This window comes from Limanda limanda, chromosome 18 (genome assembly GCF_963576545.1).
Source record: "Limanda limanda chromosome 18, fLimLim1.1, whole genome shotgun sequence".
NCBI lineage: Eukaryota > Metazoa > Chordata > Actinopteri > Pleuronectiformes > Pleuronectidae > Limanda > Limanda limanda.
The window spans coordinates 4368673-4392029 of record NC_083653.1 but is presented as its reverse complement, the minus strand read 5'-3'; the positions used below and the strand labels follow the sequence as shown (position 1 = coordinate 4392029).

The 23357-nt window shown below is 42.8% G+C and overlaps 1 protein-coding gene across 1 annotated transcript; it reads left to right on the top strand.

The window, feature by feature from the left end:
* The first annotated feature begins 1764 nt into the window (after positions 1-1764).
* Positions 1765-18748, top strand: tfap2d (transcription factor AP-2 delta (activating enhancer binding protein 2 delta)). The gene is made up of 8 exons (XM_061091925.1): positions 1765-1803; positions 2353-2865; positions 7752-7812; positions 14170-14335; positions 16113-16231; positions 16321-16462; positions 17294-17407; positions 18529-18748. The coding sequence occupies exons 1-8, from the start codon at positions 1765-1767 to the stop codon at positions 18746-18748; spliced, it is 1374 nt and encodes a 457-aa protein (XP_060947908.1).
* The last annotated feature ends 4609 nt before the right edge of the window (positions 18749-23357 follow it).

Genomic DNA, 23357 nt, shown 5'->3' with positions numbered 1-23357 from the left:
TTGACCACCAGCTTCTGTTTTTATTAATATTACTATATCTGTTTCTGCTTCTTTGTTGGCCCAAGGGCAAGGCAGCATTTGTTCTTATCATACACACAGGCCTTGTGTTCAGCACCTGTTACTGTTCAGACTCTTGGTTATTAATGATCCGGTTAAATATCAGGAAAGAGACTGCACCTGTTTGTGTGATGGAGGATATATCGCTCCTGCTTTTATTGTTGGTTTTGAAGGCTATATACACACAAACAAACAAAATCATCTCCTCTTCCATCTCCTCCTGCCAGGACCACCCCGAGGGCGGTGCGTGCTCAGGTGAGGAGAAAGAGAGAAAGAGAGAGAGGGAGGAGAGAGGGAGGGAGAGAGAGAGAGAGGAAGAGAGAGGGGTCACCAGGATGACCGACTGACCGAAAAATAACAAAAATCCAAGCTCCATAATATGCCCATAATAATAATTCTATTAATAACAGGATGATAAAATCAATTACAGGCTTATAATAATAATAACAATAGCAACAAATAATACAACAACAATTCTTACACACACACACACACACACACTGATTCAAAAATAGAAAAGCTCTCGTGCTTCTGTCGTTTTTTTCTTCCACAAAGACAACAGTCATAATACACCCCCCCCCCTCCTCCCTGCAGCCCCCTCCCCCTTCAAAAGAAAAGAAATATGAAATAACATTCATCAAACGCTGTTTTCCATGCACCACATGAAAACAAACAAAAAAAACAACAAAAATGGTAAATATGAGACACAATTGTCCATTTAATTCATCACATTTAAAATAAATCCAAGAACCAAAGTCAAGATAATTAGTATTATATTAAAAAAATATATTTTAAATAAAGAGATTTCTATTCTATTAGTCGAATTCCATCGATCCCGTTTTGACTACATCGAATGAATTTGTGGTGAAAATGAGCAAAATGTGTGTTTACCAGAAAAGCCTGCGATTTAAAAAAAAACTGCCTCCAGAAAGAATAAATAAAATAAAAAAATAAAAAATTCATCTGCATCGAAATCACCTCGTTTCCACGTGAAAAAAAAAATCCTCGTCGCGGCTGAAACTGAAGCATCACAGGCGTCTTCATACGGAAACAAAGGAAAAATCAATGTGTTATTCCGTTGATAATAATCGAAATTAGCTGCAGAGACTCACAAAGCAAACTCGCGTTTCCGTTGAAAAATCCGTTTAATTCGAGTAAAAAGAAAAAAAACAACAACCGATGTGTTGGATGGAGAGAATAAGCAAAAAATAACAATAATAACCAAAAGATATAATAAGCGAGTGGACAGGAGAATGTGGCACAAAATAGAAAAAGTCCAGAAAAAGGGTATAAAAATGTTGAAAGAAGCACTTGGTTCCTTATTAAGGCGAAGATACAATATTTATTCCTTGTCTCCTGGGATGCTCCGCTCCGTCTATTGTCCTCCCATTCCTCAGTGCTGATGCTTAATTTTCAAAACTTCTATATTACCAAGGGACCTACGACATCAGCCGAGAAATACCCTGCAAGTACAAAATCCGTGCGCCAGCCCCGTCCGTGCAGAGGGAGCCGCTCTCCAGCTTCCTGCCGCCGAGCCCACACCGAGCGACCGGGACTTTTCCATTTCTCTCCAACCTGCTTTTTTTACTGGGATTTTAACGCATTTTCATTTATTCTCTGCTGCTGCTGCTGCTGCTGTTCGACCGAGCAACCGGAGAGGAAGCGAGAGGGACCACAACACAAAAACACACTTTTGCAGAAGGCACAATGTCAGCGACCTTCCCCGGACTTGTCCACGACGCAGAGGTAAGGCTCGTTTATTTATCCTTTTTAATTCGTGGGATTATTTTTTACGAGCAGGAGAAGATATTATTATCACTTTTTCAGGGGGGGAATTTGGACACGTGTGGTTTTTACACAAGGGCTCCGCTCGCGTAGGTTTTTTAATTATAATAATAACACAGATGATGGTTGTAATAATGTGCATGGAGGATGGAATGATAGGATTTTTTTTATTGTGGGTAACCGTGTGATTCGAGCACGTCAGGGCGGAACACTCCGCTGCGTCTTACCTCCTCCTGCACTGGGAACGCTGGGTTCCAGAGACTCCTCCATAGTTTAATAATAATAATAACACAGAACAGACTCTAAGACTTTTTTTTTTTTTTTTTTAAACGAGCAGAGTGACAGGGAAAGGGAGGAGGATTAAAAAAAAAAAAAAAAAAAGAATAGCGATGGCTCCTGTTGCCTCGTCGTTCCGCTTTCGGGCTTGTGGAAGTGACATCTCCTTCAGGTGGTTTCCAGCGGGAGAAGCGACACCTCGCACCTCTCACCGGCTCCTTTCTCCTCCTGCAGATACGTCACGACGGATCCAACAGCTACCGGCTCATGCAGCTCGGGTGCCTGGAGTCCGTGGCCAACTCCTCGGTCGCCTACTCCTCCTCCTCGCCGCTCACCTACCCGGCGCCGGGGGCCACGGAGTTCGCGTCGCCCTACTTCTCCGCCAACCACCAGTACACGCCCCTGCACCACCAGTCCTTCCACTACGAGTTCCAGCACTCGCACCCGGCCGTGGCCCCGGAGGCCTACGGGCTGAACTCGCTGCACTCGGGCCAGTACTACCAGCAGCTGCACCACGGGGAGCCCGGGGACTTCATCAACCTGCACAGCGCCCGCTCGGCCCTCAAGTCGTCGTGCCTGGACGAGCAGCAGCGCCGGGAGCTGGGCTGCCTGGACGCCTACCGCCGCCATGACCTGTCGCTGATGACGTCACACGGCTCCCAGGCCTACGGCATGCACCATGCGGACCAGAGGCTGCTGCCCGCCGCCGGCCTGGGGCTGCCTCCGGCCGGGGGAGACGACCTGCAGGTACCGGTGGTCCTCCCTCCCTCCCTCCCATCCATCCATTCATTCATTCATTCATTCATCAATTCATCCATCCATCTATACATCTATACATCTATACATCTATACATCTATACATCTATACATCTATACATCTATACATCCATGCATCCATGCATCCATTCATCTATCCGTCCTCCATCCATCATCCTCCATCCTCCATCCTCCATCCTCCATCCTCCATCCTCCATCCTCCATCCTCCATCCTCCATCCTCCATCATCCATCATCCATCCTCCATCATCCATCCCTCCATCCTCCATCCTCCATCCTCCATCCTCCATCCTCCATCCTCCATCCTCCATCCTCCATCCTCCATCCTCCATCCTCCATCCTCCATCTTGCATCCTCCATCCTCCATCCTCCATCCTCCATCCTCCATCCTCCATCCTCCATCCTCCATCCTCCATCCTCCATCCTCCATCCACCATCCTCCATCATCCATCCCTCCATCCTCCATCCTCCATCCTCCATCTTCCAACCTCCATCCTCCATCCATTCATCCTCCACCCCCTCACCTCTCATCACCTGGGCCACTTCCTCCTGCCTCTATAGTTCAATAACACCCACATACAGTCTGACAGCACACCAGTCCGACCAGTATAGCCACCAGTGCCTCCAACTGAACCCCCCCCCCCCCTCTACCCTCCTCCCCTTCTTCTAGTACAGCAGCTATTCCAACATGTTGAGGAGAAACCCGGCAGCAGATGTCTGTGTCTGAGTGTCTGTTACATCTCCAGCAACACGACCCTCCCTCGTACTTGGGAGCAGAAATAATATTGGCTTTATTCTTTTTATTTGGGAGGATTTATTCCGGCAGCCTAAGCAGACGTGTCTGTGCAGCAGGCTGAGTAAATGTCAGCTGTGAAAAGCAGCGCTGCTTCTAAAGGTTAATTGACTGGCAGTCCATACAATCCCATTGTGAAGCCCGCCCTTTATTTCTCCATCAGCACACGTGACCCACATTTTACATAATTCTATTCGATGTAAAGAAATGGTCCGAGATGAAAACGGATTCGCACAGTGCTCCAGTGTGTGTGAGTGTGTGTGTGTGTGAGTGTGTCTGTGTGAGTGTGTGTGTGCTGGGGCAAAGAAAAGCGGCTGGTTGCTCTATTCTCCGGTAAAGGGCGGATTAACGGATCGGGGTTCAGGGCACAATGGCCGGCTCGGGCGCCATAAAGCACCGTAGTTTATCCAATTACCGACTTAACGTCAATCAACTTTGTTACTTATGCAGCGACATCTGAGCTGGTTAAACCTCGTCTGTGGTTAAAACACAGTTCAACACCGACACGTTAACCACATTTACCAACTCACGACATTTTTAACTTCACAACACTGCAAAGGATTTTTTTTTAATTAACTTTTTTAAATTTTTAAATCTGGCTTAAAAATTATAATAAGGTTTTTTTTAAATTATTTTATATTAGGGTAATTTTAGTTTTATTGTAATGAATTAATTTAACTTTATTTAAAGGGTGTGGCAATAAGGATGATGATATATAATAAAATAAAAAAGGTGAATTGTTCCTAAATATAGATATTAAATGTGTATTTAAATGTATAGCGTTCTTATTATTAATTATATTATGTACCTGTAATATTTGTATTATTTTTTATTGATCTGTCTGACATCCAATTAAATATTCTATATTATCTTATTTGACACTGAATAATTTGGTTAATTTAATTCAGCGATAACAATTCACAAATATTCTACTCATATAAAATTAAATATAGGTTTGCTTTGTTTGGTTACATTTGACTCAATTGTGCTTCATATAATTTAATTGTACTTCCAATAATTCAATTGTACTTCATATTATTCAATTTAACTTAATTTTATTCAATTTAACTTCACATTATTCAATTGTACTTCCAGTGATTCAATTGTACTCCCTATAATTCCATGCACTTCATATTATTCAATTTAACTTCATTAAATTCAATTTAACTTCATTATATTCAATTAACTTCATATTAGTCAAAATAACGTCATTGTAATATAATTATTCAATTTTACAGTATACCATATTTAATTTTGTTTATACGACAGTTTATTTGACTTCATTCTATTATAAATTAATTTGCTTTTCTGTGACTTTCTATGAGTTTATTAGAGTTTATAAGAGTTTAATAGAGTTTAATAGAGTTTATTAGAGTTTATAAGAGTTTAATAGAGTTTATTTGAGTTTATTTGAGTTTATTTGAGTTTATTAGAGTTTATTAGAGTTTATTAGAGTTTATAAGGGTTTATAAGAGTTTAATAGAGTTTATTAGAGTTTATAAGAGTTTAATAGAGTTTATTAGAGTTTATTAGAGTTTAATAGAGTTTAATAGAGTTTATTAGAGTTTATTAGAGTTTGTAAGAGTTTAATAGAGTTTATTAGAGTTTATTAGAGTTTATTTGAGTTTATTAGAGTTTATTAGAGTTTATTAGAGTTTATTTGAGTTTATTAGAGTTTATTAGAGTTTCTCCTGAGCTCTCCTCCCCTCCGGGCTGGGAGCCGCTGGTGGGTCGTGTCACCCCAGGTCCTGTGTGTGTTTCTAAGCTGTCGGCGGCTCCTACCCTTTTCATTGAGAAGAAGAAGAAGAAAGGACCGGCTCGTGAACCTGATCTCGACGCACGACCGGAACAGATGCGGCCACATGCTCTCGTGCAGCCTCAGCCTCCGGTCGCATCTCTGAGTTAAAGAGATTTCCATGCGGAACCAAAGCAGCTGCCACACCTTTCCCCCCGTCACTAAGCTAATTCATGCAGGACCTCTGCGTTTTGTATATTGATTTTATAATCACTTTAGCTCCGCAGCAGTAAAGAAAAGGAACAGAGCCGGAGCTGGTTAAGAAAGAGCTGCAACACGCTCCCCTCCTTTACTCCGGGTTTTAATCTGGGGCTCCAGGCTCGCAAGAGGGATTAAGTGTTTTCTGAATAAAAAGCGTGTGTTCTCCCTTCGAGATGACATCGTTGATAGCACTTCGGATCGTGATCTTGCTGGCTGCTGACCGGAGACTATGATTGCAGCAGGACTGCTTGACATATAGTATTGCAGTTATCTTTCAAAAATGTTTACCCTCATCGATGCTGCTAAAAACCTTAAATCCCGATGATGTTTTCCTACACTTGACATCTATTGCACTTGTGTCCGTCCTGGGAGAGGGATCCCTCACATGTGGCTCTCTCTGAGGTTTCTACATATTTTTACCTGTTAAAAGATTAAGATTAACCCATCTGGTGCAGGACACACAGAGCAGCGGGAAGCCATGGGGAGCAGATGTTGGGGGAGTAAGGTGCCTTGCTCAGGGGCACTAGACAGGGTAGGGAGAATCCTCTTGGATTTTTGGACAGATCAATCCAGGTTCGTCTTTTTGTTGTTTCTCCGTGGAGTCGAACCAGAGACGAACCAGAGACCTTTTCTGCCCATAGTCCAAGTTTCCTGACTCTTGCTGAGGGTTAAGAACAGAGGATGTCTCACCATGTTAAAGCCCTATGAGACGAATTGTTATTTGTGAATGTGGGCTATACAAATACAACTTGATTGATTGATTGAGCATGAGAGGCTGATCTGGACCAAAATGGCGGCGGTAACAGGTTCCCCCTTATATATATATATATATATATATATATATATGTATTCTGCAGGCCTACATGTTGCAGTGTGCTGGTGGAGCCGAGCAGAAACCCCAACAGGTTGGCTGCTGGAGTCCTCTCGGAGTCTGGCTGCTGCTGCTGGGTCGTGCTGTCCTCGCCTTATCGCCCCGAGCCTTTCGAATTAAGCTCGTTTCTGGCTGAGCCGTGAGCTGCATCCTTGATTCCGCTGCGCCCTCAGCTCCACTCAGACTCTGCTAAGTGATGAACACTTTCTAACAAAAAGGATTCCACCATGCACTAGGAAGCTGGGCGGACTGGCGGTGTGCCACAGGGCAGCACCCGTGCGTCATGGATGCGCATTTGGACGCTTTTAGTGCGTAATTCCAAGGAGTTGATTATCTTGTGCTCAGACCCTAACCCTCCCATATCATAATCACCCTCATCATTGTGTAACTATGTCACTTGAATGTTTCTGACGTGCAAAATGTCCATTCCATCATGATTTCACTAAAAAAAAGTTTATTTTGTAAATTAACTCTGCAGGTTTGTTTACACACCCACCAAGTAATTTGCACAGTGGTGCAAAGAAACCTGAAGGATCCATATAGAGAGGCAATGGTTTCCAACCTAGGGGTCAAGCCCCTCCTTAGGGTCCACTAGATAAATCTAAGTGGTCGTGCAATGATTGACTTCCAGCTAATTTAGAGATTTATCCCTCAAGGTTTCTAAAGTAAAACCTTAATGTTAATCTAAAAAGAGAAAATCCCTTCACAGAAATGTGCATATATCATATTTTACTTGTATATCCAATATTAACAAATTACAATCTGTACAGGGAGAAACATCTTCTATCCTTATCCCTCCACAAAATGTCTAAAAAAATATCTAAACAGGTAGATATATGATATATGTCCTTAAGCCCTAATAGAACATTTAGACAGGTCTCTGTGTTTCAGATCAATAACCTGTGTTTACCCCTAAATGTCATTATTAATGCACAGTTGCACTTGAACCTGCTCAGTAGGTTCCAGTGTCATTGCAGCTGAGTGTTGTTCCACGGTGGGTTTAACTGCAGGTGCAGCAGCACCTCCACTCACTGATCACAAACCATGACAGCTCCCACATGAAGAAGAAGGGGATTATTATCCGCTGCATGTGAAAACCTGACAGCTGCGTAAACGTCGCGTCTCCAGCGGTGCACCAACATCTGGGTGAAGCGGTTCCACCTCCCGGCTCCTGCTAATGAGTGCGTGTCTCCGCAGGGCTCCGTGGAGGCGCAGTGTGGGCTGGTGCTGAACGGACAAGGGGGCGTCATCCGGAGAGGTAAGACCCCCGTTATATCACTATTATTTTTTATTCTTATACCGGAGGCTCGACACGACGAGACAGCGGCGGCAGACACACAAACAGGCGGGAGCTTCCCTCTCTTGTCTCCTGTCAACCGCTTCCCCGCCTGTTTAAACACTAACACACTGTGGTACACGCACACAGACGCGCAGACTGTCACTCAACACACAACTCAACACACACCTCAACACACACCGGGTCGTTTTCATCAGTCACTCCAAAGGGCTTTGAATCTTATACTGAGATAAATTAAACCGAGTGTCGAGAGTAACACATAATCATTTGAGATTTATTAAATATAAACGCACTATGTACAGAGAAACGTGTATTTGACATATATATACACACACACACCTCATTGTCACACAGTGTTGTTAAAGCGGTGCCTACAGGTTTGTCTTCAAACAGGAAGTGTGTGTTGTAATGCAGACTGACTGACAGCTTCCCTTTGTTACCGTAAAACAAACTATTTTATTATTAATCAGATCATAAAATTATTATTTGGATAAGATAAGATAAATTCAGTTATTATTCTACTCATTGTGGACGATCTTGTTTTTATTCTGTAATTAATTCAAACAGGAAAACACGGGTAATATTATGTATTAATATTTTGCCCAATTTGCCTATTTATGCTATAATCTTATATTTCTATTGACCTAACAAAAAACAGAATTTAAAGTCTATAATTATGTTAAAAAAAAAGATATAGCCTATCATCATCATGAAATCCTACCTTTATTGAGTAATGAATGTGAATAGAAAATCACGGGCATTACTAATGTATAACCCAATTAGCCTGTTTATATGATCCTATATTTTTTCTAACCTATAGAAAATAAGAAAAAACAAATACCAGTCTATTAAGTAATTTATAATGTCAAAAAAGGGACTATATCATAATTTAATTATAGGTGTATAAGGTTTATTGTCAAAATAAATGTAATTCTATAAATAAATCATAGATAAACATTAACATGGTGGCCTGTGGTTAATATAGATGAGATTTGCCTCAAACTAAAAATGCAATTTTAATTCAGCTGTCGTCTGCATTTATCAGGTGTTTGATTCCTCCTGCAAAACGCTATTTAATCCGTATGTGTTCCATCGAAGGCCTAGTGTTGTTATCTGTGGTTTGTGTGTGTTGTTATTTGTGGTTTGTTATTATTTGTGGTTTGTGTTGCGAATGGCAGAGATGATCACAGACTTGTAGAAGCTGGTGGTTTGTGTGGCAGCAGCTTGAGGTGTGAAGCTGTGGACTCAGGTGAAGCTGTGCATGTGTGACTCTCCTCTTGCGTGTCTGTGCGTGGTTGTGCGTGTGTTTGCTGCAGCTCCCGTTCCTCTGACACCATGTGTGTGTTTGCTCTCCACGCAGAAGAGCCGTCTCTGAGTCTCCGGGTTTAATTTTTCACGAACCCTTCCTCGGCGCTGGGGCTTTTCTCCCGGATTGACGCGGGAATCCCTGCGCTATCACTTTCGGTTAATGGAGCTCCGTGCTTGGCCCTGAGCTCAGCCGCTGCAACCATCACAACCAATAATCTTTGCTTTACCTCCCGCTCCCGTATCGATAGCTTCTCTCGCCTCGGGCACACGCTTTGATATGTTAATGCGGAGCGGGGCCTCGGATTCAGCCCAGATCATATTAATGTTGTTCTTTCTGACTGCGGCTTTGGCGGCATGAATATTCACATAACCTTTTTCAAAAGAAAAATCACTCCGCTACTTAGGAGGAGTCGTCTGTGTTTTTAATCACCACCCCCCCCCCCCCTTTCTATCTCTCTCTCTGTACACTGCAGCAGCACATCCAGCTGATCTGTGGGAGGCGCGTTCACGCTGTGTAGTGGCGTGCACGCGTCTCCATCTTCTTCTGTCGAGACTACTCTCCCCCTTTCTTCCTCTTCCTCTTCCTCTCCTTCTTCTTCTTCTTTTTGGATTTGTAAACATTCGTTGTTAGAATTTGAGGAAAACGACACTTGGCCCGTGTCTCCCTCCTCTTCCTCTTCCTCTTCCTCTTCCTCTTCCTCTTCCTCTTCCTCTTCCTCTTCCTCTTCCTCTTCCTCTTCCTCTTCCTCTTCCTCTTCCTCTCCTTCTTCTTCTTTTTGGATTTGTAAACATTCCTTGTTAGAATTTGAGGAAAAACGACATTTGGCCCGTGTCTCCCTCCTCTTCCTCTTCCTCTTCCTCTTCCTCTTCCTCTTCCTCTTCCTCTTCCTCTTCCTCTTCCTCTTCCTCTCCTTCTTCTTCTTCTTTTTGGATTTGTAAACATTCGTTGTTAGAATTTGAGGAAAACGACATTTGGCCCGTGTCTCCCTCCTCTTCCTCTTCCTCTTCCTCTTCCTCTTCCTCTTCCTCTTCCTCTTCCTCTTCCTCTCCTTCTTCTTCTTTTGGGATTTGTAAACATTCGTTGTTAGAATTTGAGGAAAACGACATTTGGCCCGTGTCTCCCTCCTCTTCCTCTTCTTCTTCCTCTTCTTCTTCCTCTTCCTCTTTCTCTCCCTCTCCTTCTTCTTCTTCTTTTTGGATTTGTAAACAACGTTGTTAGAATTTGAGGAAATACGACATTTGGCCCTTGTCTCCCTTTTTCTTTAATTTTCGCGCGGATCTTGTAAAAAGGAGGCGCTTGATTCCGTGTGTGATCCCGCCCGCCCCAGGCTACTCTCCGCTGCTTAAATACCGTTATCGCCTCTGGGCCCCGGGCGGCACCGACTGCTCTACCGGCAGCAGCTCTTTGCGATCGCCCTTGGCAACGTGAAATACAAACTACTCTGAATCAAAACATTTTTAGGCGAATTAATGTGATGTGAACCCGCGGCTTCCAGAGGCGCGCGGCCCCTGTCAGAACGCGTGAGGCTGACAGACAGGCCGGGCCCCGGTTGGTGTCACACGCAGAAAGAGATGGACTTCACACACACATAGACACACATAGACACACACATATACACACACACACAGATACACACACAGACACAAAAAGAGAGAAACACCCTGTTCTTCATTTAGTGATGATCCTTCTACTCATGCGTCCATTTCTATGAACACATGGAGGAAGTCTGAAGTGGAAGCTACAGTTTGTCTAATAATAATGTGACTCACATTATAGTATGATTATAACTCAGGTTATTCACATTATTTTCAGAACAATTAGCTGAGAAAGGATGGATGCCTAAACCTAACCCTAACAATAAAACCCTAACCTAAACCTAATTCAGATTCTAACCCTAATTCTAATTACAGCCTTAACCCTAACCCTTAACATATAACCCTAACCTTAACTCTGACCCTATAACCCTATAACCCTAATTCTAATTCTTACCCTAACCCAACACATGGAGGAAGTCTGAAGTGGAAGCTACAGTTTGTTTAATAATAATGTGACTCACATTATATTATGATTATAACTCAGGTTATATACATGTCACTTTATTTTCAGAACAATTAGCTGAGAAAGGATGGATGCTTAACCTAACCCTAACCATATAACCCAAACCTAAACCTTATTCAGATTCTAACCCTAATTCTAATTACAGCCTTAACCTTAACCCTTACCATATAACCCTAACCATATAACTCTAACCTTAACTCTAACCCTATAACCCTAATTCTAATTTTAACCCTAACCGTAATCTTACCCTAACCAATTCTAATCCTAAAACCAAGTCTGAACCCTCAAACATCCCTTTTGAAAAGTGAGGACCGGCCAAAATGTCCTCACTTTCTAAAAATGTCCCCACTCTATAGGGTCTATGCTTAAAATGGTCCTCACAAGTACAGTACAGGCACAAAAACACACACAAACATACACACTTTAACCAATAGCATCCGTAGATTCCCTCGACTTGAAATGGTTTGACAGCCACGTCTGAAATACAACTCCCATCATGCCTTGCTCAAAGTGCGGCCCTCTGGACTACAGCAGCGTTATGATGTCACAGGCGACAGTCGCTGTCCACGGTGCTGAACCTGGACCTTTAACACACCACAGGCCCCACTGCACTTCCTGTTTCCACCATGAATATCTATTTACCAGATTGTTCTGATTTCACAGATAACATGGGGTCACACATGAGGTTTAGCTGTTCGGCCAAATTGTCCGCAATGCCCCCGGAAAGAAAAAGCCAATCCTCGCCTGCAGCGGCGTTCCACTCTGCCTAAATGGCGTCATTTTCTTCATTCCATCATATCCAGCACGCGGCCTAACAACAAAGCGACACACCCTGCTGTTAGATTTGATAATGAGGGAGATGAATAATAGAATATAGCCTACAGTACATCAGACGGAGAACCTTGCGTCTCGGCTGCTTGAGACGTGGGTTCGAGTGAAAGTTTAATAATAATAGGCCGACTCAGAGCAGTCGATATATTCCAGGAGGATCCAGCGAGACTGATTCAGATGCAATTAATAATGTGAAAGAGCCTTCACCATCACAGCCGCGATCATTTATTCACACATCCAGGAGCCTCGAGTACACAATGAAATCAGCGTGGCGGTTGTTGGAAGGTGATTAAAGGGAGGTTTTTGTTTCTGCCTCCCGGGATTCGAGCCGACAGTTCGTACATACAGACAAATATTGAGCTGGAACAGAATTACCAATATATGTTCTTAGTAAAAAAAAGATGAAGTAATATTTAAGTAGTGAAAAGGAGGCTGATGAAGAGCAGAGAGGGAAAACATCGATCATGCCCAGGGAGGATTAACTACTTGGTCATATGTATTTTTATGGGCTGAGTGAAGCTCTACACAATAATTACTGTCTTGACTTTAGATTCAAATAATATTTAAACATGTATTTTGTTTAAAGCTATACACTGAGGTGAGTGCAAGGAAGATAAAAAAAAATAAGCTGTGAAGCGTAAAGAGATAACCGCTCAATACCAAAACACATATTTCTTCTTTTCTTGATTTTGGCAAATAAACTGGATGATGAAGTGAGTTCTGATTGAGTGATTAAAGATAAATTAAATAAAAACACACAATTGTACCTGAACAAAATTTGTCTCCATTTTTGGAGTTACGTAGGAGAACTGCAGTGTTCATTTGTCGAGGGGTAAACCTTGAATTTTGGATTTCAATACTCCTTGTAACACAAAAAAGGTGAATTACACATTTTCTTTATTCTCATATCAGGCCCAGATTCTTTGAAATAAGAAGTGAGACCCAATGCAACAAAACAAAGGTTGAAATTCATGGCATGTGTTTGCACAGACGGTAAAAAACAAATTAACATGTGTCAGTCGGATTTTCCTAAAGCCAAAACTTCACATTTGAGGTCGAGAAGGATATGGTTTTTGTTTTGTGTATCCTCTGTGACTTAAGGCTTCTCAAGGTCTTTAGAGTCGACCACCTGCACTAAAAGTAAAGTGCTGTTGTAATGGCTTTTGGCTTTTTTTACATAGCACTTTTGTCTTTGATAGAGTAAAATGTATTCTAAGACGCAGTAGTAGTAGTAGTAGTAGTAGTAGTAGTAGTAGTAGTAGTATGTTGAGAGATACTTCACTTTGCATCTTTACAGCACTTGATTGGGTTGATGACACAGCATCCCTTCACAAAGTTTCATGGTAATCTGTCCAGTAGTTCTTGCGTAATCCTGTTTACTAGAAAAACGCTCATAAAAACTTTAACTATAAATATACATATAATAATATTTTACATACATGTGAGGGCGAGAGGGATTTAAAAGCAGATGGTTTGTGCGTCGACAGAACCTTGTGGTCACATCCTCAATGTTGAAATGTGAACAGTGGAATCCAAACCAAACCTTTAAATCCATGTTACTAAATAAGCAAATATTTTCTTGCTTTTCCCCCGAATTTGCCCAAAGGTTTCTCAAAAGCCTGTGCACTGTGAAGACAATTACAAACACAGTAGAACACACCAAAGGCCGGGTCAGCTGACATCCTGACCCCCCCCCCCCCCCCCCATTGAGCCCTGCAGCTTCAAACAGAAACGTGGTTTAGGTCAAGAATTTCACCATTAATTCACAAAAAGTAGCTCGAGCTTGGAAACCTACAAGACCTGTCCACAGCTCTTTTGTGTAAAAGTTTTTCAGCAGTGATTGTTTACTTTCTTTGTCATGAATCGATCATATCAGCTTCATGTTGGTTTATCTCATTGAAAAACACCTGTTTAAGTTATTTAAATTCCTATAAGACACTTGCATCTCGAGTCATTTCCAATTTGAACAAGTTTAAAGATCCATTTTCTGCCTCATATGAAAAGTGCCCTGAGATAACTTGTGGTACGATTTGCTGCTGAATCCTGTAAACTACATTTCTAGCGACACTGCTGCTCTGGAGCCGTTTTGTAACAGGTGTTGTTGTTGTTTGTGTGCGCAGGAGGGACGTGTGTGGTGAATCCTACAGATCTGTTCTGCTCGGTACCGGGTCGACTCTCCCTGCTCAGCTCCACCTCCAAGTACAAAGTCACCATCGCCGAGGTGAAGAGACGACTGTCCCCGCCAGAGTGCCTCAACGCCTCCTTACTGGGCGGCATACTGCGCAGGTCAGTACAAAGAGACACACACACACACACACACACACACACACACACACACACACACACACACACACACACACACACACACACACACACACACACAGAGGAGAGATCTGACTACAACCAGCATCCTTAATGGCTCTAAATGTAACTACACAGACTTATTGCTTAAAGACAAGTCAAACTGAGAGCATAGTTTTTAAAGCTCTTTCATTTCTGCTTCCCTGGACTCTTTCCGTTTCCTAATTTCAATTTATCGTAGCCTAAAAGCTCCACATTAAACCATTTGATCTGTTTCTATTTCTAAAATACGTCTTTGCAGCTTTTAAAGAATAATTTCTAGCGTATCTACAAATACAAGAAGTTTCTGACTGGGAGCCCAGGCCTAAAACTTCCCACTATACATGAATCTCTCTGTGGGAGACGCCACTCAGGATCATCCCAACAGAAAGAAAGATTGAATAATTCAAAATGATACACAAACACAAGCTATAAGCAACAACAAAATTATATTAAACATTAAAATACCAGGTGGAAACTGTAAAGATGACCCTGATAATCTGTCCACCAACCAAACTACTATCAAAATAGAACTAAACCATAAGAATGTGACAGAATGGAGATTTTAAAAGGGACAAAGGTTATTTTTAAGCCTGAATCTGGCCGGCGAGTCTTTGTAGCCCAAAGATGAAACAGGGGGTTGAACAGTATCCCGCCCACAAAGACGTGTTGTAGGCGAACGCCGGGCCCGGTCTGCACGTGGCGCCGTGGCCCCGGGAGCCAGAGGGAGGCGAGACCAGGCCAGAGCACGTCAGGATCAGAGGAGCCAGAGGAAAGCAAGAGTTGCCAGCGCTGTATTATTGATGAGGTGTGAGAGAAAAGGGAAGGGGGGAAGAGGAGATAGAAAGAGGGAGAGAGGGCATAAAGGGAAGGGGGGAGGAGGAGAGAGAGAGAGACAGAGAGAGAGAGAGGATGGATGGTCCTACAAGATGAGAAATAAACAACGAATGAAAGAAAACGTGCGAATAGACAAAAAAAATCACATATGTCGCAGAAAGCCTCGTGAAATTGTATTTGTCGTGAAGACTCTAAGCAACATTAAATATAAATGTATATGATACAAGCTCGGTTGTATAGATGTGGACAACAGTATCAATTAAAAACCTTTTATATAGACATTTAATCCTTTATTTTACCACACATATATATATTATCCTGTTTTCCTGCAGCCTTGTAGTGCTTTGATAGTATTTCATGTCTGTGCTTTTATTGTGGTATATTGGATTTGGGTAAACACACTATTTTTGAGCTCGACAACTTTTGTTTTGGGAACACGTCAAATACAAAATATGATCGATTTCGAGATGAACAGCTCCGTTTAAAGTTGAACTCAAAGTTTAAGGAAGAAAAGAAACTACAGGGACTTCAGCTTCCAAAATAGATCTTCCTCACTTTGGGTATATGGAAAAATGCTCCATCTATAAATGAAGAAACTCCTGGGAACCAGTGACCACATCTATGTAGTCACTGGAAGCATATTTCACACGTAATGAGTTGACGTGTTCTTTGAATTTCCTGATTAATTTCACAGCTTTGTCAAAGCAAAGAAAAGAAATCTACATTCTTCCCTCGTTACGTGCAAGACTTTAATTAAACACACGGCTCTTTTGTAGAAGAAGGAGGCCACGGGATTCGTATCTGCTGGTGATGTGTGATCCAGATATCCAAGTCCTTTGATGATTTGTGGGATATGTGATGTAAAGTTATTTTTCCTCTCCCGCAGAGCGAAGTCTAAGAACGGCGGCAGGTGTCTTCGGGAGAAGTTGGACCGGCTGGGCCTCAACCTGCCGGCAGGCCGGAGGAAAGCTGCCAACGTCACCCTGCTCACCTCCCTGGTGGAAGGTGAGGCCACATCTCCCACTCCTCTTTTTCATATTCAACCCTCTCAAGCATGTGTCTCATCAGTCTTTTTGTTTTTTGGATGTGTTCAGGTGAGGCGCTCCACCTGGCGAGGGACTTTGGCTACACCTGCGAGACAGAGTTCCCCAGCAAGGCGGTGGGGGAGCACCTGGCCAGGCAGCACAGCGAGCCCAAAGAAACCAGCGCACGCAAGAAGATGGTTCTGGCAACAAAGTAAGAGCTCGCAGTGACATTCACACACAGACACACAAACTCGTGAGTTAACTGGAAAAGGAAGGAGGCGTCCTGAAAACTGTCTTGATCTGTGTAATCTGCAAGATACAGTTTATTTTATTCCTCCTCTGTCCTGATGTCAGCGTTTTACCTCCATGGCCACGATGGAAGCTTCGGTTTAGCCTTTGGATCAAATGTCTATAAGTTCCAGATGTGCAAATGATTTATCTCATCACTAACCAGACATCTTGAGGGAAATCTGTGATAGAAATCAGTTTTAAAAGGAAATCAGTGGTTGCATTGCTCCTGCAAGAGTCGAGCAAATGAGAAACTACAATCAAGGTTAAGAAGCAATAAATGGAAACGTTACTAAACACATAATATATTAGTTTTTTGTGAATAAAGACGTCTTCAAAAACACTTTTCATGCTTTAAACATGTTAATTTCGGGACAAGCACGATTTCACATTGAGAACTGAACATGCTGAAGGGAATCAGCTCCCACTCGTTTCTCACTCGGCTGAACAGCGATGATTTCAAAGGCAGAATAAAAGTAATACAATCCAAACCCAGTCGGCATAAATGTGTGAAACCGACGTGTTTTTGGATTCAGGTTTTGTTTTTTAAGGATCGACACTGAACTCGTCTTGCTCCTGTAGCGTCGGCTCAGAGGAAATATTGTTTGTGTGGGTTGATGCAAAACCTTGAGGATGGGTAGAAGAAGGGGGGGGGGAGAGAAATAGCGACAGTTGTGCTAGAGACAGATGGTAAACCCTCCCTCCCTCCCTCCCTCCCTCCCTCCCTCCCTCCCTCCCTCCCTCTGTCTAACAGGCAAATCTGTAAGGAGTTCCAGGATTTATTGAGCCAAGACCGCTCTCCTCTGGGCTCGTCCAGACCGACCCCCATCCTGGACCTGGACATCCAGAGACACCTCACACACTTCAGGTAACACACACACACACCCTGACTAACAATGCACCCTGACAACAATCAGGACTCACTCTCTGCAATTCACACCGAGCTGAGACTCGTGTTCCCGTGCTGAAGCTGTCTCTCCGGTCTGGCCCTGACCTCTTTGCCATTTCGGAAAATGTGCAGCTGTGCAGTTTTGTTGTTTGGCAGCGGCAACAGAGGAGGAGGCAGCAGCGGCTTGTTAGCAGAAATGTCACATCGATGGCGTCGGCCTTCGCAGAATGTACAGAGTCTCATCGAGTGTCCGGAGGGAACAGATCCAGTTTTCAGATACAAGCTCATTTTATAAACACAGATGTGAGGGAGTGGACCACAACAGGTCCGGTTGGAAAAGAGACCCTGAGATTTCAGTGCTTTCAAATGTATTCAACTGGAAGGTCAACTTCTTTAATAATACATATAGTGGTTTACAAAGATAAAAAGATGGTTAATTATGATTTTGATGGATAAACACACCCAGTTTAGATTTTGAAAACCAATTCAGCTGTTATACGTTGTAAAACCGATATATAAAACATCTGTGTCCGTATTATTGCTGCAACTAAACATGATTTTCATTGATAATTGTCCTGGCCTCATTAATGTAAAATTAATTAGTGCAATCAAAACCGTCCAAAGCTTCAAATATGAGGTCTGCTTAAAAAAAGTTGTGAGTACATGGGGAGATTTGGCAAGTTTGCAGTTTTTTCCCCAAACAATTAACTTAATCAATTACATGAGCAATCGTTTTTAGCACTAATCTATATATCATGTGTTCGAACTTAACAATATTCAAGCTTAGAATTTAATAGAACAGTGAGGATTCAGAGCGTCAGGGTGAAAAACAGCACTTAGACCATCAGAGGACATGAAAACTCTTCTCTGAAAGGGGTTAGTCCGACCAAAGGAACTCTTTCAGGAGGATTAGAAGCTGCACAATGCAGGGGCGGTAGGGAGGGGGGGGGTTCGGGGGGGGGGGAAGTCAAAGAAACCTGCACCACCCCGAACGTACCACTGATGCTCTGACTCTTATTTCCACCCGAACGGAACAGATGGCTTTGAGTGTGTCCTCACGGTGAATCTCTGCTCCTCTCTCTCTCTCTCTCTCCCGACAGTCTGATCACTCACGGGTTCGGCACGCCGGCGGTCTGCGCGGCGCTCAGCACCTTCCAGACGGTCCTGAGCGAGATGCTCAACTACCTGGACAAGAACTCCAGCGGGAAGACGGGCGGAGCCAACGACCAGCAGATCAACAGCAGCTCAGAAAAGACGCAGCTCCGGAAAACAGCCGAGCCGCTGCAGAGCAAAGACGGGAAAACGGAAAAGACTGAGTAGCCCCCCCATCCTCCGCCTGGTCCCGTGCCTTGGAGCGCTGCATTTAGGAGTGTGTGTTTGTACGAGTGTGTGTGTGTGTGTGTGTGTGGGTGGGTGTGTGTGTGTGTGTGGGTGGGTGTGTGTGTGCACTCAGAAAGGATTTGTTAATTCCCAGGCATTACTGTGTCTTCATTGGGACAATTCATATTTATTGTTATTTATTTACCTTGTGTTGTGATGCAACACGAACCGGAAGTGTCCCAAATAAGACTTCCTCTGTAAGTGTGTGTGTGTGTGTGTGTGTGTGTGTGTGATGACAAGGGGGAGCCTCGCCATGGAGACGGCTGTGACTCATCCAAGACATTTTTGTTTATTTATTATTTGGAAAACAGGAAGTAAACATGGACATATACTGACGTCAGTGTTTTCCAGGACAGGGGTTGTACCACACAACACAACACAACACAAACACACACACACAGACACACTAAATGATAGATTCAGGTGTGGATTTTCTGCAGAAATACAAAAACCGATTCACTTTTCTATTCTCTGACGCTTCGTTTTGATCTGTTTTGTATTAAATTATCCAAGAAATGTTTGACATCGACCTCAAAAGTCCCAGTTTTGCCTCAATTGAAATTGTTTTTCATTTTCCAAACAAAACACAGACCCTGACCCTCACACACACACTCACACACACTCACACACACACAACCTGTCGTGCAAACCCCTCCTGGACCCTGACACACACACACACTTTTCTTTATTATTTCTCCGCTCTACAATCAGTGCCATAGCAACCAGTGTGTTTACCATGTGGACGACAGAGAAAGGGAGACTGTAATGCCACTGCCTGGGGTGGGATACACTTCTGTGTGTGTCTGTGTGTGTGTGTGTGTGTGAGTGTGTGTGTGACAGAGATGAAGTGAGTGAAAGCGAGACAGGAGAGAGAGAGAAGGGTCCAACTCAGCCATTTTGTAAAAGGTGACTCTGCGGTTGCCGGTGTTCCTCCTCCCTGTGCATGTCTATCTTTGTACACTCCCCTGAAGTTCAGCCGCCACGAGCTCCGACCGACTCGCCCATGAACATTTGTAAAGATATATATAAATATTTAAATTACTTTTTCTTGTAGGTTTTAACTATATACATGTGTTAAAATCCCTACCTTCTCAAATGCTGGTGTTCAATAAAGACAGTTGCTACGTGTTCTAATATTTGCTCTGGCTCTCTGAGATGTGCTGCATCACACACACACGCACACACACACACACACACACGCACACACACACACTCCACAGGCTATATAAACATATACAGAGTAGGTAACAGAGCAAGTGAAGACTAAAGAGAAGCAGCAGCGATCAAAGCCGTCGAGTGTGACTTCATCCATACGAGTTCACAGTGTTGAAATTATAAAAAAGTCAGAGTTCCTCTCTTATGTTGTGCGAGCAGCCTCATACCTACAGAGAAGTTCAAACGCCTCCTTTGTGCTGCTGGAGCATGTGTGTGTTTTTCTTCTAGTTTGAGCGACTTCTATCATCTCTCCTGCTTATTTATATTTCAAGAAAAAAAAAGAAAAGAGAAATCTCAGACGATAAACCTGAGAGAGGAGCAGCTGCCTGCTGGCGTCTCCATCCCGGCTCTGCTGTGCTTTCTGTTCGCATGCCTTTAATATTCCACTCATTTACAAGGAGGGCACGTCCACTGCACAACACACAAACACACACAGACAGACACACAAACACATAAACAGACAGGATGCATTTCCAGTGTTTGTCACACTCAATCACCGCGAGTGAAGCCTCAGGTGGAGGAGACGTGGAGCGATGTAAAGGAAGCAAGTGACACAGGGGCTGAATCCCAGTATACTCCCAGTCCTGCTCCCATTGTGTGCTCTGGTGTTTGACAGACGGGGGAAACCTGACACATGTAAACACATAAACAAAGACCAAACGTTGTCAGTGCACGGTTAAAATGTCCAGAAACACACGTGTGTCACATTGTGAATTAGAGTTTTCCTTCAGGTATTTGTATTTTTCATTTTGACAGCAATTTACAGCAGAACGATCTACAGCCACTTATTGTTTGTGGGTCCTCTGTGATCTTTTTGGAAACTGATATTTCAACACTGGATCTGTATTTAAACTTGAACACTTCACAGTTTCAACCACAACAATTCAAACAAGTGAAGGAGCAAAGCAAATAACATGGAGAAAAAACCTGATTTAACACACGTCCTGTGCAGAAACCACCGTTTGCATAGAAGCAGTTGTCACAACACTTTGTCCTGTTGCAGAGACAATTACTGGTTAAATAATAAAAAGGAAAATTAATCAAGAATCTTTATAACTGTTTGAATCATAAATCAAACAACGTTCTCGGCTCAGATGTGAGGATTTGCTGCTTTTCTCTCTTTGACATCCAGGTTAATTGAATCTTTATGTGATTTTAACAGGAAATTACACATTTTCACTATTGTCAGACATTTTATTGACAAGATAGTAATTGAAAACTAAATCAAATGTTATTAAATTATTCTAAAAAGCCCTGTTTTGCTTATGACAGTAATTTTGACTTAATGATATACAGTTCAGTTTAGTAACTGTTCCAGGTTCTGTCAAGAGAAGTTTCACAAACAAACTTCAGAAGGAGTTTAAAGTTTATTTTAGTACAAGAAGATAATTTGATGAAGATATTTGTTGGAAAATACTTGGTGAACATCTCCATGACGTCAGAGAAGATGGAGCCTGACATGTTTACATTCTTCTCACAAGCAGGAGCTGGATTTAAATGTCGTCTCCACCTGATCCAATGACATTAACTCAGAATTTGATTGTTTTGGATGGTTCACACTAGAAAGAATAAAAATAACAATAATCATCTTACACGTTGTTGTCTTTTATGGCAGTTGCCAAGCAACCAACAGTGTATGGACGGAGCTCTATCTAATCGCCTGCTTTTATTTTGAAGAGCACCCTAACCCCTCGATGCTTTAATTACTCTTCCTGCTGTCATGTGTTGAGAGGAACTTTCCTTCATGTGAGCGGCTGATGTGGGAGAATCATCCTGATGTGTAATCAAACTGCTGCGTCTCCACCGGCGTGTGTGAAGATGTACAACACAGAGATGTGTATGAAGCCGAGCAGCTTTCCAAATTGGCTCTTTGATGGTTGCTGCATCTCACTGGAGGGTATGAGCAGCAACAAATGAGCACAAACACACACACACACACACACACACACACACACACACACACACACACACAGACACATACTCCCTCAAACATACACGCAGAGAAAATAACTTAATCACACCCTTTTCTATCCGCTGCATGATAAACACGTGAAGATGCTGCTGCTGACCCCGCATTAGAATAATAAGCAGCTTGATCAAAATGAGCTGGAAAAATTTAAATCGATATGTTGCCTCTGAGTTATTGTAAATTGACAAACGTACAAGAATGAATCACAAGTTTGACATCAGCAGTGCATAATGTGATTGGGGTGGGGGGGCGATGCATTATTCACACGCAGCTATTGATCGTATTACAATGCAACAACCCGGTTATTACCACATTAAGCATCAGGGCATTTCCTCCACTATTCAGCCTTCAACGTGTGTGATATTGTTTATTATATTGATGTTTATGAAATCACGTCAACTCAGATGAGTTCTGCCATTTATACAGAAGTGAGTTAAACAGCGTCTCAGTGGGACTGGAGCTCCACAGTCACGAATACCAAACTCTGCCAACTTCTAAGCCCCATCTCTGCAGTGTGTCTCTGCTCTGAAGCTACATAACCCTCCTCCTCCTCCATCGTCCTCCTCCTCTTCCTCCTCCTCCTCTTCCTCCTTCTCTTCCTCCATCATTCTCCTCCTGCCTGGCTTCGCTGCTAAAACCTCTTCCTCCCCTGTCCTGATCCCTCTCTGTCCCAGGAACATTCACAGCCTCTTTCTCCTCAAGCCTCCACAGCGACACTGTCTGTCAACCCAACACACACACACTCACACAAATACACACACACACACACACACACACACACACACACAGACACACACACTGCAAAAAGAGAGAAACACCCTGTTCTATGTTTAGTGATGATCATTCTCCTCTGCTTCCTTTTCTGTGAACTCACGCTGGGAGGAAATCTGAAGTGGAAGCTTCAGTTTGTCCAACAATGCAACACAACAGAGTTTGAGCGACATTATAGTACGACTGTAACTCAGGTTTTACAGAGGTCACATTATGTTCATATCAATCAGTGCAGAAGGGATGAATGTGGCGTGATTATCAAGATGCTATTTGTACCATTTAACTATTGGAATCAGGCGATTCTGACAAATTGGAGACACTGATAAATGAGAAACTGTCTGTTTCTACATCTTCATGGTTTTTGCGTCTGTTGCATCAGAGAAAGTCTTGAGGCTGCAAATGTTTTCACAGCAGACACATTTTGATCTGATATGAAAAAGCACAGGCGTTAACATTATTGGCTCGATTCCATTCTAGTAAGAAACCGGATCCTTCATTTCATCTTTTACATCTTCCTCCAGTCACATATTGAAATGTGTGTAAAAGGTCTATTTTAAATATATATATATTAATCTTGGTAAACTTGTGTTTGTG

Excerpts from the sequence above, each read along its gene's own strand:
- tfap2d (XM_061091925.1), top strand. The coding sequence starts at position 1,765 with ATGTCAGCGACCTTCCCCGGACTTGTCCACGACGCAGAG. Across the intron at positions 2,866-7,751 it reads CCGGGGGAGACGACCTGCAG|GGCTCCGTGGAGGCGCAGTG; the intron begins GTACCGGTGGTC and ends GTGTCTCCGCAG. Across the intron at positions 16,463-17,293 it reads AAGATGGTTCTGGCAACAAA|GCAAATCTGTAAGGAGTTCC; the intron begins GTAAGAGCTCGC and ends TCTGTCTAACAG.